Raw genomic sequence first — 19,290 nt, 5'->3', positions numbered from 1 at the left:
TTGCCTCTCCCCGCCCCTCCCTCCCGGCCGCACTTCCGGCTGGCGCGACGCAAGCGCGCGACTTGAGCTCTCGCGGGACGCGGCCTAGGCGCTTGGGTAGGGCGGAGGCGGGTCGCTGGGTGTGGTGGCGAGCGGGCGGCATGGAGAAAGGCGGTCACGGCGGGAAATCGGCGGCCGTCCCGGCCCCTCACTTGCAGCCGCCGCCGCAGCCTCGGAAGGAGAGGAGGCCCAGCATGTTCGAGAAGGAGGCAGTGAGTGCGGGGACGGCGGGGCTGCGCCGACCCCCGCTGGGGCTCGGAGTGCGGTGGCCGGCGGCGCGGCGCGGCTGTCGGGAGCGGCCGTCTCCCTCCACGCTCCGCTGGACGCCTGATGCCGGGGTGATTAGTGCCACGCTCAGACCAGGGCCGTTGTCCGGCCGGGCACGTGTGTGTGCTCGCGGCCTGGAAGGAAGGAAACGTGGCGCGTGTGCCAAGCACACGACGAGATGTTTTGAGTTTTAAGAAACACCAGCGGGCTCAGTATTTGAGGGACATACGGGAGGAAAAAAAGTTAAATTGAAAATATTCTGCCCATTAATTTCTAGTCTGGAATTAATGGAAGATGCCATTCAAGTGTATTGGTGGAATAACACCGGGATTTCTGGAAGACCGTAGTCCGAATACCATCACTGTAATCGAGACTCCCATCTTGTATTGAGACCTAAAGTGAAAAGAACATTTACAGTACAAAACTGTAATGACCGAGCCGAGACTGGAACCTATGCCCTGGGACTGCTGGTCTACTTGTCTAACGGTTTCTTCTACTTCGTCGGAGCCGAAATGGACAGGATGCAGGAGAGACGTGATTGCAAAGATTCTTCCTTAGTGAAGGGATAAGATGATAGAAGGAAAACCGAATCAGAAGACCCATGTTATATATAAGGAAGAAATGGTAGAGGTGTGAGTTTTCACGTTAGAATCTGTCATTTTCAAACCACACACGCATGCTGTATCCCCAAGGGGATCGTTGCAGTTGGAAGCCACTGTGAAGGATGCAGTGTAGTTGTACCCCTTGAGTATATTGTGGGGGGAAAGAAGGCAGTTACTCTAGAGAAGCATTCTCTTAATAGAAAAGAACAAAATGCAGATTTTGTTTTGGGGAGGTGTAGGGAGCTAATAATACCTCTTTTTTCCAACTGACATGTAACACAGGCTGCAAATAAAACAGATTTCTGATGAAGGACTACTACTTGCAGCCAACATGGAATTACTCCTACCAGAAACTACTGATAATAGCACAAGATGTATGAAACAGTGGTTTTACCATTGATGGGATGTAAAACAAGACAGGATCCTGATCTCTGGGGGGGAGAAACAGGAACAGTGAACCCCAAGATTACCCCTGACTGCTTGATGAGAGATTGCAGCCCACACCTGTGGAGAAGTCTTGCTTAGCTGAAAAGGATTTGGGAGCCAGGGTAGATAAAGCTGGTATGAGTGCAGAGCAGAGTATTGAAGAGGAATGAGCTGTACAAACAGCCCCAAGGATCTGCAAAGGATTTTCCTCAAGTCTTCAGCTTAGTGCATCAGTGCATCTGGTAAGGAAGCCACCAAAGGGAGCAGAAAAAAAATCCTTGCACTCCCACAAAATCATTTGTTTTCCCCCCAGTAAGTGTGGAAAACCACAGGGCATTGGTTAGAGTGCCGAGAAGTGTATTGTCTCAGTACTGGGGGAAGAAATAGCACTAGACTCCCAAGATTTTTCTAGGCTGGTCTATCAGAGCTCAAAAGCAAACCTCCAGAGAATTAAACTGTTTCTGTTACTACATGCTAGAAAAAAGCTCAAGAGAACTCAAAGGAATGCAGAAGTACACACCAAAAATGAGGGTGAAATTTACAGGATCTTGTGTCCAATACAATATTTGCAGACTCTCAAAGAAACAGGAAAATACAACCTAAAGTGAGAGGAAACAGTAAGAGCACTCAGAAATGACAAACGGCAAAGACAGAGTTAATATAAAAGATCTCTAGTTACTGTGAAAAAATTACTGTGTTAGTTTTTGTCAAATTAAAACAGTTATATAATATTCATGTTATAAAACAGTTAATGCATTCTGTATGTGCAAAAATGTACAGAAAAAATTGACTATGTGAAATCCAAATGAAACCCTACAGTTGAAAAATAACAATGTCAGAGATGTAGAATACACTGAATGGAAATAGATTGGACACTGCAGAAGAGAGGATTGGTGAACCTAAAGACAGCAATAGAAAGAAGGCCTGAAGAAAATATATTAGGAGACAGAATGAGCTGTGGGGAAATTTCTGATACAAAATATATATATATAGAATATCAGAAATTGACAAACAATGAAAACTATAAACCCACAAATCCAAGAAACTCCGTGAACTTCAAGCACAAGAAACATGGAAGAAAATTATGCTGAGACATGTAGTAGTCAAACTGCTTAAAATCAATGATTTTAAGCAATGGAGAAAATCAGAAAACTAAGTACTGAAGAATGATGAAATGAAAATAGGTTTTTCACCAGAAACAATGCAAGCCAGAACACTGAAGCATCTTTCATTACTTTAAAGTATCTTTAAAGTTGAAAGAACCATCAACCTTGAATTCTATACCCAGTGAAAATATTTTTCAAAAACAGAGGCAAAATAATGGGTTTTTCAGATATATGAAAATGAAAATTCACCAACAGACCTATGCTATCTGATATGTGAAAGGAAATCCTTCAGGCAAAAGGAATATGATAAGAGATGTAAATATCTAGATGAAAGAATAGAAAACATTGAGAGTGGTAAATATGTAGGTAAATATATTTTTTTTCAGTATTACTGTGGGGAGCCTGGGTGGTTCAGTTGGCCAAGAGTCAGACTTTGGCTCAGGCTGTGATCTCACAGTTCATGAATCTGAGTCCCATGTCAGACTCTGCTGTCAGCACAGAGCCCACTTCAGATCCTCTGTCCTCCTCTCTGCCGCTCCCCTGCTTGCATGTGCTCATGCACTCTCTCTCTCTCCAAAAATAAAGTTTTTTTAAAAAAGATTATTGGCTGATTAAATCCAGAATAACATATTTTGGGGCTTGTGCCCCCAAAACATTTTATTTATAGAAGTGAAATACATGACAATTCTAGCACAAAGACCAGAGAGTTGGCAGGAGGGGGCATATTCCATTGTAGGACTCTTGCTGTATGTGAAGTGGCATAATATGACTTGAAAGTAGACTGATAGGGGCACCTGGGTGGCTCAGTCGGTTGGGCGTCCAACTTCGGCTCAGGTCATGATCTCACGGTCCGTGAGTTCGAGCCCTGCGTTGGGCTCTGTGCTGACAGCTCAGAGCCTGGAGCCTGCTTCAGATTCTGTGTCTCCCTCTCTCTCTGACCCTCCCCCGTTCATGTTCTGTCTCTCTCTGTCTCAAAAATAAACATTAAAAAAAAAATTAAAAAAAAAAAAAGAAAGTAGACTGATAAAGATACATACTATCAAGCCTAAAACTACCACTGGGAAACAATAAAGTTACTAGGCCAACAGATAACAGGTGAATCATGAAAGATACTTAAAGGAAAGCCTAAAAAATAAAAAGAACAGGGGCACCTGGCTAGCTCAGTTGGTAGAGCATGTGACTCTTGATCTTGAGGTTGTAAGTTTGAGCCCCATGTTGGGTGTAGAGATTACTTAAAATCTTTACAAAAATAAAAGCAAAGCAAGGATTAAACATAACCATGATAATTACATTAAGTGTAAATGTTATAAATACCCCAATTAGAATTCAGATTACTTATGAAATCTGAGTACAAGATTGTACTCAGTACAAAATACAAGATGAAACTATATATTGTCTACAAGAAACACTAAAGAAAGGATGGGAAAAGATATACCATGTGAAGACTAATAGAATACTGGAGTACATATATTAGTATCAAACAAAATACATTTCTAACAATATTATAAGAGATAAAGGGAATCATTTCATAATGTTGAAAAGTCAATTCATCAGAAAGGCCTAACAGTCTTAAGGTTTTTTTGCACCTAAAGTCAAAGCTTTGAAATACAGGAAACAAGAATTTCATGTATCCTTACAGAAATTGACATCCATAATTACAGATGGAAATTTCAATATAAGTATCTCTATCAATAATTGATGGAACAAATAGACAAAAACTAGTAAAGATATAAAAGAATATAAAGGAACAATAATAACTTGTATTAGTGCACTTTAATCACATACTCCATGCAACCTCAGCTGAGTAAATGTTCTTTAGAAGTGCACATGAGGGGCACCTGGTTAGCTCAGTGAGCTCAGCAACCGACTTCAGCTCAGGTCATGACCTCATGGTTCCTGAGTTTGAACCCCACATGGGGCTCCACACCGGGAGTGTGGAGTCTGCTTGGGGTTCTTCCTCTCTCCTCTCTCTGCCCCTTTTCCACTCAAACTTTCTCTCAAAATAAATAAACTTAAAAGGTGTGCATGAAACATCACTAAGAATATCTCCTGGGACAGGAAACAAGTCCCAATAACTTTAAAAGGATTCAGGTAACACAAAGTATTTTGACCAAGATACCAAAGTATCTTTGACCATAATGGAATAAATCAGAAATCGTTAACAGAAAGGTATATTGAAAAATGTAAATTGTCTGAAAATTAAATGACACACATCTGAATAACCCAGGGTAAAAGAAAACGAAAGAAGATATTTTCAACTGAGTGAAAATACAACATTTCAAAAACTGTAGGGTGTACCTATAGCAGTACTTGGGGAAATTTGTAGCCCTAAATACCTATATTAGAAAACTTTCAAGTCTAAACTCAAAGTAAACAAAAGTCAGGAGGTAATAAAAAGTGAAAGTCAATGAAATAGCAAACTAAAAACAAGAAGATTAGTGAAACCAAAAATATTTTGGAAAGATCAATAAACTTGATAAACCTCCAGCCTAAAAGTTGACAAACAACAGCCTATAGGACAAATCTAGCTTGCTACCTATTTTTGTACAGCCTATGAGCTAAGAATGGCTTGTATGTTTTTAAAAGGTAATTTTAAAAGGATAGATGGAGACGGGGGATGCAGAGGAGGAAAGGGGACAGTTGGAAGAAGAGAAACAGTGGCAACTACCACAGCTGGCCCGCAATGCATAAATATTCACTAGCTGGCGAGAGAGAGAAAGTTTGCCAACCCTTGCTGAAGCCAGACTAATCAGGAAAAGAAAATAAAAAGACCAATTCTCAATACCAGGAATGAAAAAGAAGAATCACTACAGACCCGATAAACATTTTAAAAAGATCATAAATACCAAAAACATCTATGATCCTAATTTCAACAACTTGGATAAAATGCACAAATTCCTTGGAAAACACAAATATGAGTTGAACCGTGTTCCCCTAGGATTCATATGTTAAAGCCCTAATCCCCAGTACCTCAGGATGTGAGGGTATATGGAGACGGGGCCTTTAAAGAGCTAACTAAGTTAAATTGAGACTGTTAGGGTATGCCCTAATCCAGTCTCACTTGTGTCCTTTTGAGAAAAGGAGATTAGGGCACAGATACATAGGGCAAAGCATGCACAACAGAATAACTGTGTGAGGAGGCAGCAAGACAGCAGCCATCTGCAAGAGAGAGGCCTTAGGAGAAACCAATCCTGCTGGCAATTTGATCTTGCATTTCCAGCCTCCAGAATTGTGCGCCAATAAATTTCTGTTGTTTAAGCTACCTGGTCTGTGGTATTTTGTTATGGCAGGTCTAGCAAACTGATACATAGACAAACTACTGCTCACTCTAGAAATAATAGATACCCTGAATGGTCCCTGTAGCTATTAAAGAAAGTGACTATGTTGTTTAAAACCTTTCCATAAAGAAAACTCCAGGCCCACATGGCTTTTATGGTGAGTTTTGCCAAATATTCTAGTGTTCTGGACAAATGAAGAGAAGGGAATTCTTCCCAATTCATCCTATGAGGCCAGCATTTACCTTGCTGTCAAAACCAGAATAATAACAAGAAAACAAACCAATATTCCTCATGAACATAGATGCAAAAATTCTTAACAAAACTCTGGCAAATTAAATACAACAACATAGAAGAAAGACAAAATATATATCTTGTACCTAATACAGGAGCCCCTAAGTACATAAAGCAAATACTAACAGACATAAAGGGAGAAATAGCAATACAATAGCATTAGGAGACTTTAGCACCCCACTTACATCAATGGGTAGATTATTCAGACAAAAAGTAAGAAAACATCAGCCTTAAATGACATATTAGACCAGATGGACTTAACAGATATGTACAGAACATTCCATCCAGAAACAGAATACACATTCTTCTCAAGTACATATGGAACATTCTCCAGGACCTATCACATGTTAGGCCATAAAATAAGTCTTCATAAATTTAAGGAGACTAAAATATGAAGCATTGTTACCAACCACAATGGTATGGAACTAGAAGTCAATTATAAGAAGAAAACAAAAACTCACAATACGTGAGGATTAAAAATATTCTAGGGAACAACGAATGTGTCAATGTAAAAATCAAAAAAGTTTAAAAATTCCATGTGACAAATGAAAATGGAAATACAACATACCAAAATTTATAGACTGCAACAAAAGCATTTCCAAGAGGGAGTTTCATAACAAATGCCTATATCAAAAAACAAAGATCTCAAATAAGCAATCTAGCTTTATACTTCAAGGACTGGAAAAAGACCCAAAGTTAGTAGAAATGAGGAAATATTTGAGCAGAAGTAAATGGAGACTAAAAGGACAACAGAAAAGATCAGTGAAATTAAGAAGTTGTTCTTTGAAAAGATAAAATTGACAAACGTTTATCTAGATTCACCAAGAAATAAAGGGAGAGGGCTCAAAATCAGAATGAAAGAGGAGACATTTCAACTGTTACCACAGAAATACAAAGGATCATAAGAGATTACTAGCAGTATTACTACCAGATATGCCAACAACTTGACAACCCAGGAAAAAATGGATAAATTCCTAAAATTGAAAAATCCAAACAGAGCAATTACTAGTAAGGAGATTGAATCAGTAAACCAAAGCCTCCCAACAAACAAAAGTCCAGGGCCAGATGGCTTCACTAATGAATTCTAAACATTCAAAGAAGAATGAATAGCAATATCCTCAAATTCTTCAAAAGAATAAAAGAGGAGGAACACATCCAAACTAATTTCATGAGACCACATTACCCTGATACCAAAACTATACAAGGATACCACAGAAGACTACAGGCCAATAAACATGATGAATGTTAGATGCAAAAATCCTCAACAAAATATTAGCAAACTAAATTTTACAATATATTAAAAGGATCATACACCATGATCAAGTGGGATTTGTTCCAGAGATGCAAAGGTGGTTCAAAACCTCCAACGGTACAAGATAGTGCGTTAGCAAAATGAAGGATAAAAATCTTAACATCTCAATAGATAACAGTAAAAGCAGTGAGTAAAACTCAATCTCCACTTATCATAAAAACACTCAACAAAGTGGTTATGGAGGGAACATACCTCATCATAACAAAGGTCATATCTGACAATCTCACAGTGAACATGATGCTCAATGGTGAAAACCTAAAAGCTTTTCCTCTAAGTCCAGGAATAAAATAAGGACACCCACTCTCACCACTTTTCTTCAACATTGTATTGGAAATCCTAGCCAGAGAAATTAGGAGAAAGAAGGAAAAGGCAACCAAATTAGGAAAGGAAAAAGTAAAACTGTCACTATTTGTGTATGACATATTATAAACCCTAAAGACTCCCTCAAACAACTGTTATAACTAATAAACAAATTTAGTAAAATTGCAGGATACAAAATCAATGTACAAAAAATCGATTGCATTTCTATACACAAACTATCAGAAAGAAATTAAGAACACAATCCCATTTCACAACTGCATAAAAGACAATAAAATATCTAGGGCTAGATTTAACCAAGGAGGTGAAAGTCCTCTACAGTGAAAACTATAGGACACTGATGAAAGGAATTGAAGAAGACACAAATAAATGGAAAGATATTCAATGCTCATGAGTTGAAAGAATTAATATTAAATTGTACATACTACCCAAAGCAATCTACAGATTCAGTGCAATCCCTAATAAAATTCCAATGGCATTTTTCATAGAATAAGTAATCCCAAATTTTATATGGAATCACAAAAAACCTTAAATATCCAAAGCAATATGGAGAAAGAAGAACAAAGCTGGAAGCATCTCACTTTCTGATTTCAAACTGTGTTATGAAGCTATAACAATCAAAACAGTATGGCACTGGCGTAAACAGACACATAAGCCAATAGAACGGAATAGAGTCCAGAAATAAACACACACATTTATGGTGAATTAATTTATAACAAAGGAGGGGCACCTGGGTGGCTCAGTCAGTTAAGTGTCTGACTTCGGCTCAGGCCATGATCTCACAGTTTGTGGGTTCGAGCCCCGCATCAAGCTCTGTGCTGACAGCTAAGAGGCCTGCTTCGGATTCTGTGTCTCCCTCTCTCTCTGCCCCTCCCCCATTCACACTCTGTCTCTCAAAAATAAATAAACATTAAAAAAGTAATAATTATAACAAAGGAGCCAAGAATATATAATGGGGAAAGGACAGTCTTTTCAATAGTTGGTGTTGGGATAACTGGACCACTATCCTACATGTACACAAAAATAAACTCAAAATAGATTAAGGCCTGAAACCATAAAACTACAAAAAGAAAACATAGGCAGTAAACTCCTTGACATCAGTCTTGGTGATGATTTTTTGATCTAACTCCGAAAGCAAAAACAACAAAGCAAAAATAAAAAGGTGGGGCTACAGCAAACTAAAAAGTTTATGCACAGCAAAGGAAATCAAGAAAATGAAAAAGCAACCTACTGAATGGGAGAGATTATTTGCAAATCATATATCTGATAAGGTTTAGTATCCAAAATATATAAAGAATTCATTAAACTGAACAGCAAATAAATCTAGCAATTGAATTAAAAAATGGCCAGAAGATCTGCATAGGTATTGTCCAAAGAAGACATCTAGATGGCCAACAAGTACATGAAACAATGCTCAAAATCCCTAATTATCAGGAAAATGCACATCACAAGCACAGTGAGATGTTACCTCACCCCTTAGATTGACTATTGTCAAAAAGACAAGAGATAACAAGTGTTGGCAAGGATGTGGAGAAAAGGGTTCCAACAAGGGTTGGCAAGGATGTGGAGAAAAGAAGAGGGCTCTCTTGCACTGTTGGTAAGAATGTAAATTGGTACTGCCACTATGCAAAACAGTGTTGAGTTTCCTCAAAAAATTAAAAGTAGAACTACCATACAATTCAGCAATTCCATTTCTGGGTATTTGTCCAAAGAAAATGAAAACACTAATTTTAAAAGATATATGTATTCCTATATTTATTGCAGCATTATTTACAATAGTCAACATATAAAAACAACCTAAATATATATATCAGCCATAAAAAAAGAATGAGATCTTGCCATTTGCAATAATGCGTGTGGACGTTGAGAGCATTAGGCTAAGTGAAATAAGTCAGACAAATACTGAATGATCTCACTATATGTGAAATCTAAAAATAAAAATGGGTGAAGGGCGTCAAAGGTACAAACATCCTATAAAAGATGATGATGATGATGATGATAATGATGATAATGATGATGGTATATTAAGTTTAAGTGAGGTTTTTTCCAGGAATTCAAGGTTGGTTAAATATTCAAAAATCATATAACCATATTAACAAACTATTAATGATGAAAAATAGGCCGGCAAATGGTAACCTTTCTACTCAAATCAGCTGACCCAAGTAGTCACGGCACAGCTGGACAATGACATATGTCTAAGATGATGGCCTATCTCTACGAAATATATGTGGTGGTGAGACAGGTGATATGTACTTGTTATAATCAGATGTGAAGAGAAGAGCTGGAAGACTACACTAAACTGAAAAAGAAAAGGTTCTTTCTCTCGCCAACTGCCCAGTCAGATAAACCCCCTCAGAGGGGCGCAGAAAGGGAAGTGTTGCTCCAGTGCCAGTTTCAGCCACATATAGAAGCATCAGTGGTAGAGAATAAATACTCTCTCACAATACTTGTAGGATTGTGATTTTTAATATATACATTTTAAACTATTGGCCTCTGCAGTAAGATATGAAAAGGAGGAGGGAGGATAGAAATATGTAGACCTGTATTATATATTTAGAAAAATCTAGAAGTAATAAACATTAAAATAAATAAAAGGTTAATAGCTGGGTGCAGCAGTAATTCTACATTAAAACAATTCCTAAAACCATAAAATGTGTTTTTAAATCACCTTAAAGGCTCGTCAAAAGAACACCAAAATAATAAATGCTTCAGAATAAATTGAAAGATTTGTGTTAACATAAAAAAAATTCGGGAAATAAAAATTCTTTTTTTAAAAAAGTTAATTTATTTTGAGAGACAGGAAGAGAGAGAGCAAGATCAGGGGAGGGGCAGAAAGAGAGGGAGAAAGAGAGAACCCCAGGCAGGTTCCATGCTGTCAGCACAGAGCCCCACGTTGGGCTTAATCTCACGAACTGTGAGATCATGACTTGAGCAGAAACCAAGTCAGGAGCTTAACCGACTGAGCCCCTCGGGTGCCCAGGAAATACAGATTCTTACACAAATGTCAAAGCAAACCATGTGCCTGGTTAGAAAAGTGATTATAAATCTATGGAGTTGTTTGGTTAACATTATTTGTTAAAAACATTGTAAAGTGTAAAGTTATTACCTTCATCCAGGCCCTGATCTCCCTGTAATCCACTCACCACACCACCAGAATGACCTTTTAAAACTGTAATTTAGAACATATCACTTGCTCACTTAAGTTTTTCCAGCGGCTTCTCACTGTTCTGAGAATAAGATCCAAAGCCCTTACCACATTCTATTCAGTGCTGCACAACTTACTCCTTGGTTGCCTTCCTAGCTTCGTTGTGTCACCACTCTGCCTCGTTCAGAACACTTGAGATACACCGAGCACAAACCTGCTCTTAGAGCACACTAAGTTTTTGCCTTGAAGCCTCTGCCCTTTCTATTTCCTGTTCTTTTGGGGCTGAGGGGCCTTCTCTGATCATTCAGTCTAAATAGACCTTCACAGGAGTTTCTACCAAGTCATGGGATTTTATAGCAATTGCCACTATTTAAGTTAGCTTGTTTTCCTAAATACTTTTTTTAAATTATTTTTTATTTATTATTATTTATTTTTTTTTAATGTTTATTTATTTTTGAGACAGAGAGAGACAGAGCATGAATGGGGGAATCAGAGGATCAGAGAGAGAGGGAGACACAGAATCCGAAGCAGCTCCAGGCTCTGAGCTGTCAGCACAGAGCCTGACGCGGGGCTCGAATTCACAGACCATGAGATCTTGACCTGAGCTGAAGTCGGAAGCTCAACCGACTGAGCCACCCAGGCGCCCCTCCTAAATACTTCTTAGTTGTCGATCAGCCCTCCTCTCCACTAGCCGGATAACTCCATAAATGCAGATGCCTTGACTATGAATTAACACAAGCAGAACAATTAATTCCTAGCTATTTCAATAAGGCTCACCCCTGTAACTTCAGAGCCTTGGACATTTCTCTGGACCATATTAGGCACCAAATAAATATTTCTTTAAGGAGTGCTGAATGTCACAGAATGAATGTTGAAAAAGCATAGAATAACGTATGTACCAAATCAGTACATTCTTTTCAACTTAAGATTTATGTAATGTTATGTTATGTAAATATGCAAATGACTTATGTAAATAATAGTATTAATTAGTCAAAGATGACTAAATAAAATTAAAATAATTAAAATTATAAGGAGACAATAAAGGATAATATTTTCATAACTTCGGGGTAGAAAACTTGAGTTTTCTTTACATGACTGTCTCCTAGCCACCCAGTTGCCCTCTCTGCAGCCTGTCTTCTTTCCAGGTCTTTGTATCTTCCATGGATATTTTAAATATATGTATGCAAATTTGTGTTCGTATGTGTTTGTGTTTATAGATAAATAGAGGGATGACAGCTAGCTAGCTAGATTCTTTTTTCTCTCTCCCTTTTACCAAATCGATAGCCAGGAGTGAATTAGTAAATGTACGATTTAACAACCTCTTAATCACGGAAGTCAGAATGGATTTCCAAAGTCTGTGTCAGCTTTGTCCCATTGCACTAGGGTTCTTAAATCTAAAATTTCATTTTACAATTTAAGAAATAATCTTTCTCTCTTCTTCTCCCCCCCCCCCCCCTCTTTTCAGTATGCGCAAATTTTGAGAGAAAGACTGAGAGAATCATTTCATGATGTTCAGTATGTAGAGCCTCCATTTGATGATTCAATTGCTGATTTAGGTAAAGAATGGAAGAGTGCCCTGGCAAAATTAAAGTTTGCTAATTCATATAGAATGGAGCCATTGAAAAAATTCCAAGCTCATTCCGTGGAAACTAAAGTCCAGCAGATATTAAAGGTAGGTTGATGAGTACATATGATAGCAATATCTAAGCTTCGGAGGTTTGATAAACTGTGTTAAGCTTTATGACCGTATATTTACCCTCACTGACTTTTTGTAGCATTTATCTCTGAAAATATGAAAGTACTTTGTATTCATACTCAAGAATCTTCACATCGATGCTATGAGCTAGATTTAAAGGAAATATTCTTTTGTTATTTCATTCAACTCCTAATTATCCATAAATTATTTATCCCTTACATTCCACGTTTGCCCGTATTTGGAGGAATGAGTTAAATAAAACACACTGTGTATGTGTGGAAAGTTGGTTCCTGTGTACTAACACGTCTAAGGACAGGCAGCCGCCAATGATGCATAGGTTTTCTTCTTTAAACTTGCTGGAATCTAAAGTTCTTTTAAGACAGTTGTTTGAAACTCAGGCACTTGTTCCCAGACTAGTCCAAAATAGCTGCTTCAATGTAACGAACTGAATACTGTATTACTAACATGAAGACCAATGTTATTTATACTAGTATTGGTATCTGAAGGCTCCATTGTTCAGATGAAGATAATTCCTTCATCACTTTTCTTAACCTCCAGTTTACAAGGTACATTCCTTCAGTAACAACTGATGTGAGCTAGCTGTTGGGAAGAAAGCATCTAATTTATTTTGTATAAATATTTAGTACTCCTTTAATCATAGCAAAATTAATTCTTTAAGTGAAGTAACTTTTATTGATACAGAAGAATATTTAGGAGGCCTACTCTAACCTCCCTCCACTACTATAGACAGGTACATTTCTAACCTAAACTAATAACTGTCGGATGATATTTGGCAATGATATTATGGCTCATGGCTTCGGGAAATAGAGAAATTCAACTCAATTTGATACATTAAAATAATTATTGATTACCTTCTTCTCCTATCTAATTAACAGCAAGCATTTGTGACATGAAAGTATACATTATCACGTGTCCCTTGCTTGGCCTTAGTACATAGACTAAGTTCAGACTTACTAATTTCAAATTGTATTTACATAGGATAATTTGCAGAATTGCACTGAGCATGATGGGGCCTAAAACAGCTGATTGGATATGTAGGTGGATGACTAGGGGTCATAAAGAGGCCAGGGATTTTCCCTTGGGTTCATGGAAAATTCAACCTAGTTCTACATGCAGAAATAATAGTGTTTCCTGATGGAGCTTGCAGGCATCTTCCTATAGCAAGCACTCATTACAGCCATTGCTTGTTAAATAACAGCATCTGGGGAGGCGAAGCCTGAGGTCTGTTGGGCAGATTCAGAAGAGAGAATGGATGTTGCGAAGCGTTTGAAAGATGGAGCCACAGCCAAATGCCTAAGGGAAATGAATGCTTCTACACCCAGTTTTAGGTCCAGCAGCATTCTAGAAGGGACTCAAAACTCTTTGTTTTTACTTGCCTATACAACTAGCTGGTAGGAGTTCGTCTGTTATGGCGGGACCCAGAACTGTGGTTAATTCATTGGTCTGAATCAGTCGGTCAAAGTCAGTCAAAGACGCCTGCAGTCTGCTCACTAGGTGGTCCAGTCTGCTTCCGGTTTGTAGGAACGCCTCGCGCTTCATGGCTCACATCTGTCTCCCCAGCTGTGATTAATCCACAGCAGACATGGCCAGAAGCTTTCCATCTCCTCAGTGCTCGCCGGGAGTCCACAGAGAAGCCATGGGGAAAGGGTTGGAGAGGTGGCTTCGATTCAGGAAGACTGCGAAGGACAGGATCACAGAGAACAGGCCGTGGAGGATGGAGATCACAGCAAATGGGCCACGGAGGATGGGATCACAGGGTACAGGCTCTGGTCCAGGAAACCCAAGCCTTAGGAAAACTAAAGTCTGAATTTTCACAAACATGTAAATTATAGAAAGATTTCCTTTGTCTACCCTAAGAATTCCCAGAAGCATTCTTTTAAAATTCCCCTGTGTCTCCCTGCTGTCTGATGGGGTGATCCAGTGAAGGAAAACTTACAGCCCGAGGGTTGGTGATGGAGAGCAATTGAATGTAATTAAAAACCAAAATAAATTTTATTCAACATTGTTATTGAAATAAACTGGTAAGCACAACATTCATTTCATATCATTTGGTTAGGAATGCATGTATTTTTTTTAAAGTTATATGTATTTTTTAGATACATGTTTTCTTGAATTTTTATGTAGAAGATATTTGGTTTGAAGATTAAAATATTTTTTCTATTTTTTTGAAGGAAAGTCTTAAAGATGTCCAATATGATGATAAAGTCTTCTCTCATTTGTCACTTGAATTAGCAGACCGCATATTGTCAGCAGTGAAAGAATTTGGGTACCACCGTTACAAGTTCATTATAAAAGTATTATTTATTCAAAAGACCGGTCAGGCAATAAATGTAAGTACTATAGTGATCCAGCATCTATCAGTTAGAGCTCTAAGGTCTCCTCAGTGGTGATGTGATAATTACCGTGATGCCTGTCTCCAAGGCACTTTAAGACCCCGAGGTGCCTCTCTAAGAAGGATAATTGTGTTAACTATGTCTTCCTTCACTGCATATTATTTGAAAAGTACTAACCCAGAAATGGCAATTTTCTACTGATAATTTACAAAATTGTATGGCTATCCTGTTCCTTGATCATTCCCAATTTGACCATTTAATGTCATTTGATAATTAGCCAGTAAGTTTATTTTGAGCACTAATGGGTGTGAGGTACTGAGAAAAAGACAGAGAATGAGACATGGTCCATGATTATGATTCTCCGGGAGTTTTCACTGCACTCAAGGAAAGAAAGCAATGCAGATGGGAGTTTAAGAAATGGAATAGTGTACGGGGCGCCTGGGGGGCTCAGTCGTTTGAGCGTCCGACTTCGGCTCAGGTCATGATCTCTTGGTTCGTGGGTTCAAGCTCCAGGTCGGGCCCTGTGCCGACGGCTCGGAGCCCGGAGCCCGCTTTGGATTCTGTGTCTCCTTCTCTCTCTGCCCCTCCCCCACTTGTGCTCTGTCTCTCTCTGTCTCTCAAAAATAAATAAATGTAAAAAAAATGTTAAAAAATTAAAAAAAGGAAATGAAAGAGTGTGGACGGGGGAGCACATAGGTGCCAGCGTCCAGCTGGCCTAGGTATGAACACTGGCAGCGACAGTCACAGCCCGTGATTGAAGAGCCTGGGCTCTTCATCTATAAAATGGGGGTGATACACCTGCTGGCTGGAGCTGTTACACGAGACGGGCCATGTTACGGTCCTCAACCCGGTCTCCAGCGCAGAGCCCTCGGTAATCAGCAAGGCTGTTGTGCTCAGTTACGAGTGCAAACACACACCTCTAGGCCACGTGAGAGTGAATGTGTGGCAGCTGGGCATATGACGTGCACCGCGGGCTGGGGGGAAGTGTATCCGGAAGCAGGGCAGGGGGCTTCTGGCCACGCAAGAGTCAGCAAGACAGACGTGGTCCTGGCTCCCGCCGAGAAGAGAACGCCACCACGTACTCCTAGATGGTGATAGGTGCTCCCGAGAGAAAATTAAGGTAGGACACTTTGATAGAATGGCAGAGCGGCCGCCGGGGTTGTCTGGAGACGGGGAAGTCCCCCTAAAATCTGAATGACAAGAGAAAACCGGCTGTGCCAGAGACCCGGAAGAAGAACTTGCAAGCGGAGAAAATGTGAGTGTGAAGACGCTAAGGCAGGGGGACCTCCGTGTGCTTGGTTAATAACCTGTGTGCTCGCGGTACGTTTCGGTGGTGGGGTCCGGTGTGACGTGTATCAGCACCACACAACACACCGCCCCCCAGGTTTAGCCTAACACGGCAGCTGTTTGTTTGCTCGTCATTCTGCGGAGCAGCCCCGCTGCCGTACCGGGTTTTCCTGCTGGTCTCCCCGACGCCCTGGCAGCTCCCTGGCGACTCTGCTGGTCTCCCGACACCCTGCCCCCGGTCCCTTTGCTGGGCCGTGGGTACAAGCTCATCCTCGCGTCTGCCGGCCGGCGCTGGCTATTGGTTGGAGCACCTGGGATCTCCTGCACGGGAGCCACCGTCGTCCAGTGGACTGGGCGGGTTTCCTTACGTGGACGTCTCCTCACAGGGCTCTGAGAAGGCTGGAGCAGAAGACCTCTGGAGACTGGGCTGCCAAGTCACCCATCACATTCTTTTGCTCGGGGCAGGTCCCAAGGCGCACTCGTACTCAAGGGGTGGGGAAATAGACTCACCCTCTGGGAGAAGACACAAAAGGTTTGTGGCCGTTTAGAGCCGCCATGGAAAAGCAGGCTGTAGTCAAATTGTGTGTGGCTTTGTAAGCGAAGCAAAGGATTTAGAATTGTCTCCAGCAGCCAGCTGGTGTAAGCAACGCCATTTCTTTATTTCAAAACAAGGTTCTGACAGACTTTCACTGGAAGATCTTGTAAGGATGGAAAGGAACATTCTGTATCACGGGCTATGACACAGCAGAGAAGTAGTGTATGCAGAAGTCTTAGACCCGGTTTTCAGGGGCTCCCGCTCTTGCCCCGGACACTCAGACGCTCGCTGCTGAGGTCGAGTCTCTGTGTCAGATAGGACTGGCTCCAGGAAGAAGAGGGGGCCCAGGAAGCATCACTATGAAGTCTTCAGGAAAGGGGAGATTGGACACACTACTTTTTAAATATCACTTTCTAAGATACTTACGCATCTTAAAAAAATATATCAAACTTGTATAGACTTAAAAATCGTTTCTTAACGTGTTCAGTCTAAGGTTGGTCTTTTGCAATTGGTCTGTCCCAGGTTGCCAGCAGATGGATCTGGGATGTGGCATGGGACAGCTGGGTTGCTGCGAAACATGAAACGGAAACGTACGTGGCCTTGGCCCTGGTGTTTGCTCTTTATTGTGAGTAGGGAGTGTTTACTCCTCAACTTTGCAGAGACACAGGACATCTGTAGATCTGTGAACCTCACAGTAGACGTTGATTCCCTGCACTTTGGCCTCCAGTTGAAGCTTCATTGTATCATTTTAACAGCAAACAAGTAAAAGCTGGATTGTTTTTACCTTTATAATTTACTAGTTATCATATTTATTAATGCTCTGTTACCCCCAAAGTAGGAAAGTATGAGTGAGTGACACATAGAGATAGATAGATATGAATATATAAGTGCTTAGAGTGGATTCTAAGATAGGGAAATTATCATTCTTGTTAGATTTAAGACAATCAGAATTTGCTAGAGGAAATTATGACACAACTTAGTAAAGCGTCAATTAAATGTTAAAATCGATTTTGGAAAACTTCTAAAGGCAGATGTACTTTTGAATGGTATTTTAATATGTTGTGTGCGTTCTTTTGAAAGGAATTACCGAGTTTGAAAGAAAGACACTTTCTATAATGTAATTATATACTTTCTAATAACGTAGTTAGCACATCCCTAGCCAATCAAAATGCTTAAAATGTGTGGGTGTTCTATTTGTTAGTCTGTTAATTAAGCACTTTTTAGATGCGGGAAGTGAAACACCTAACCCAATTGTTTATTTTAAAAAGAGAGAGAGAGAGAGGCACCAGGGTGGCTCAGTTGGTTGAGCACTTGACTCCTAATTTTGGCTCAGGTCATGATCTCAACGGTCCGTGAGTTCGAGCCCCGCGTCAGGCTCTGGGCTGATGGCTCGGAGCCTGGAGCCTGTTTCCGATTCTGTGTCTCCCTCTCTCTCTGCCCCTCCCCTGTTCATGCTCTGTCTCTCTCTGTCCCAAAAATAAATAAACGTTGAAAAAACAAATTTTTTAAAAAAAAAAAAAGAGAGAGAGAGAGGCACCAGGGTGGCTCAGTTGGTTGAGCACTTGACTGTCAATTTTGGCTCAGGTCATGATCTCACAGTCAGGAGACTGAGCCCCATGTCGGGCTCCGCACTGAGCGTGGAGCCTGCTTGGGATTCTCCCTCTCTCCCCCTCTGCCCCTCCTCTGGTTCTCTCTCTCTCTCTGTCTAAAAGATGAAAATTTTCTTTTCCAGGCACTGGACCAGGGATCCAGTTTCTTCTTTCTCCTCTCCCCCTAGACTTTTCTGTACATTTGTTTAACTGGGTATAATTTTTTTTTTAATTTTTTTTAACGTTTATTTATTTTTCAGACAGAGAGAGACACAGCATGAACGGGAGGGTCAGAGAGAGAGGGAAACACAGAATCGGAAGCAGGCTCCAGGCTCTGAGCCATCAGCCCAGAGCTTGACGCGGGGCTCGAACTCGCGAGATCGTGACCTGAGCTGAAGTCGGACGCTTAACCGACTGAGCCACCCAGGCACCTGTTTAACTGGGTATAATTTAATCATGTTCTTATCTATGACCAGATGAGTCAAATTCACTCCTCGGGACGGGGGCTGTATCCGCCTTTGCTGAAGCACCCAGCTACATGAAAAGAGTGGATACAACTATAAATCAGGGCTCGTCCAGCAGGAAGCAGGGGTGGGCTTGGAGCAGGCAACCGATAATGTCTGTGATCATACGAGTTTACGAGTGATAACCAGAACATGAAAAACGGTGTCAAACTTAACGGATGGTGAAAATACCCAGTAGTTAGTTTGAATAATCCAAAGGCTGGAAGATAGAAAGGTAGAGGAGAGTTTTCTTTTCACTTATGATGACCCAGGACTAAGAGTTCCATGCTACGCAGCATAAACATGATAGTTGTCACCCAAAGAATCTTCAGGACAGGAGTTCTGAGTTGTGAACCTTGGACACAGAAGAAGTTAGTAATAAGAAGCCTATGTAACCGCTCATGTTATGCAATGTACCTTCCTGATGAACTTGCAGGATAAATTCATTGTAAAATAAACTGCCTCATCACACTGTTTGTAAAATGAGGATTATAGCTTCCTCCTAAGGTCAGTGTGTGAATTAAGTGAGGTAATAAATAACC

General features: G+C 40.3%; 1 protein-coding gene across 1 annotated transcript; it reads left to right on the top strand.

Moving 5' to 3' along the window:
* Nucleotides 1-53: 53 nt before the first annotated feature.
* DYNLT2 (dynein light chain Tctex-type 2) lies at nucleotides 54-17,448 on the top strand. The gene is made up of 4 exons (XM_025912878.2): nucleotides 54-251; nucleotides 12,250-12,456; nucleotides 14,673-14,831; nucleotides 17,179-17,448. The coding sequence occupies exons 1-4, from the start codon at nucleotides 141-143 to the stop codon at nucleotides 17,287-17,289; spliced, it is 588 nt and encodes a 195-aa protein (XP_025768663.1). The 5' UTR covers nucleotides 54-140; the 3' UTR covers nucleotides 17,290-17,448.
* Nucleotides 17,449-19,290: the final 1,842 nt, after the last annotated feature.

This window comes from Puma concolor, chromosome B2 (assembly GCF_028749965.1).
Source record: "Puma concolor isolate L17-30 chromosome B2, mPumCon1.1.hap2, whole genome shotgun sequence".
In the NCBI taxonomy this organism is placed as follows: domain Eukaryota; kingdom Metazoa; phylum Chordata; class Mammalia; order Carnivora; family Felidae; genus Puma; species Puma concolor.
This window is presented reverse-complemented; position numbering and strand designations above follow the sequence as displayed.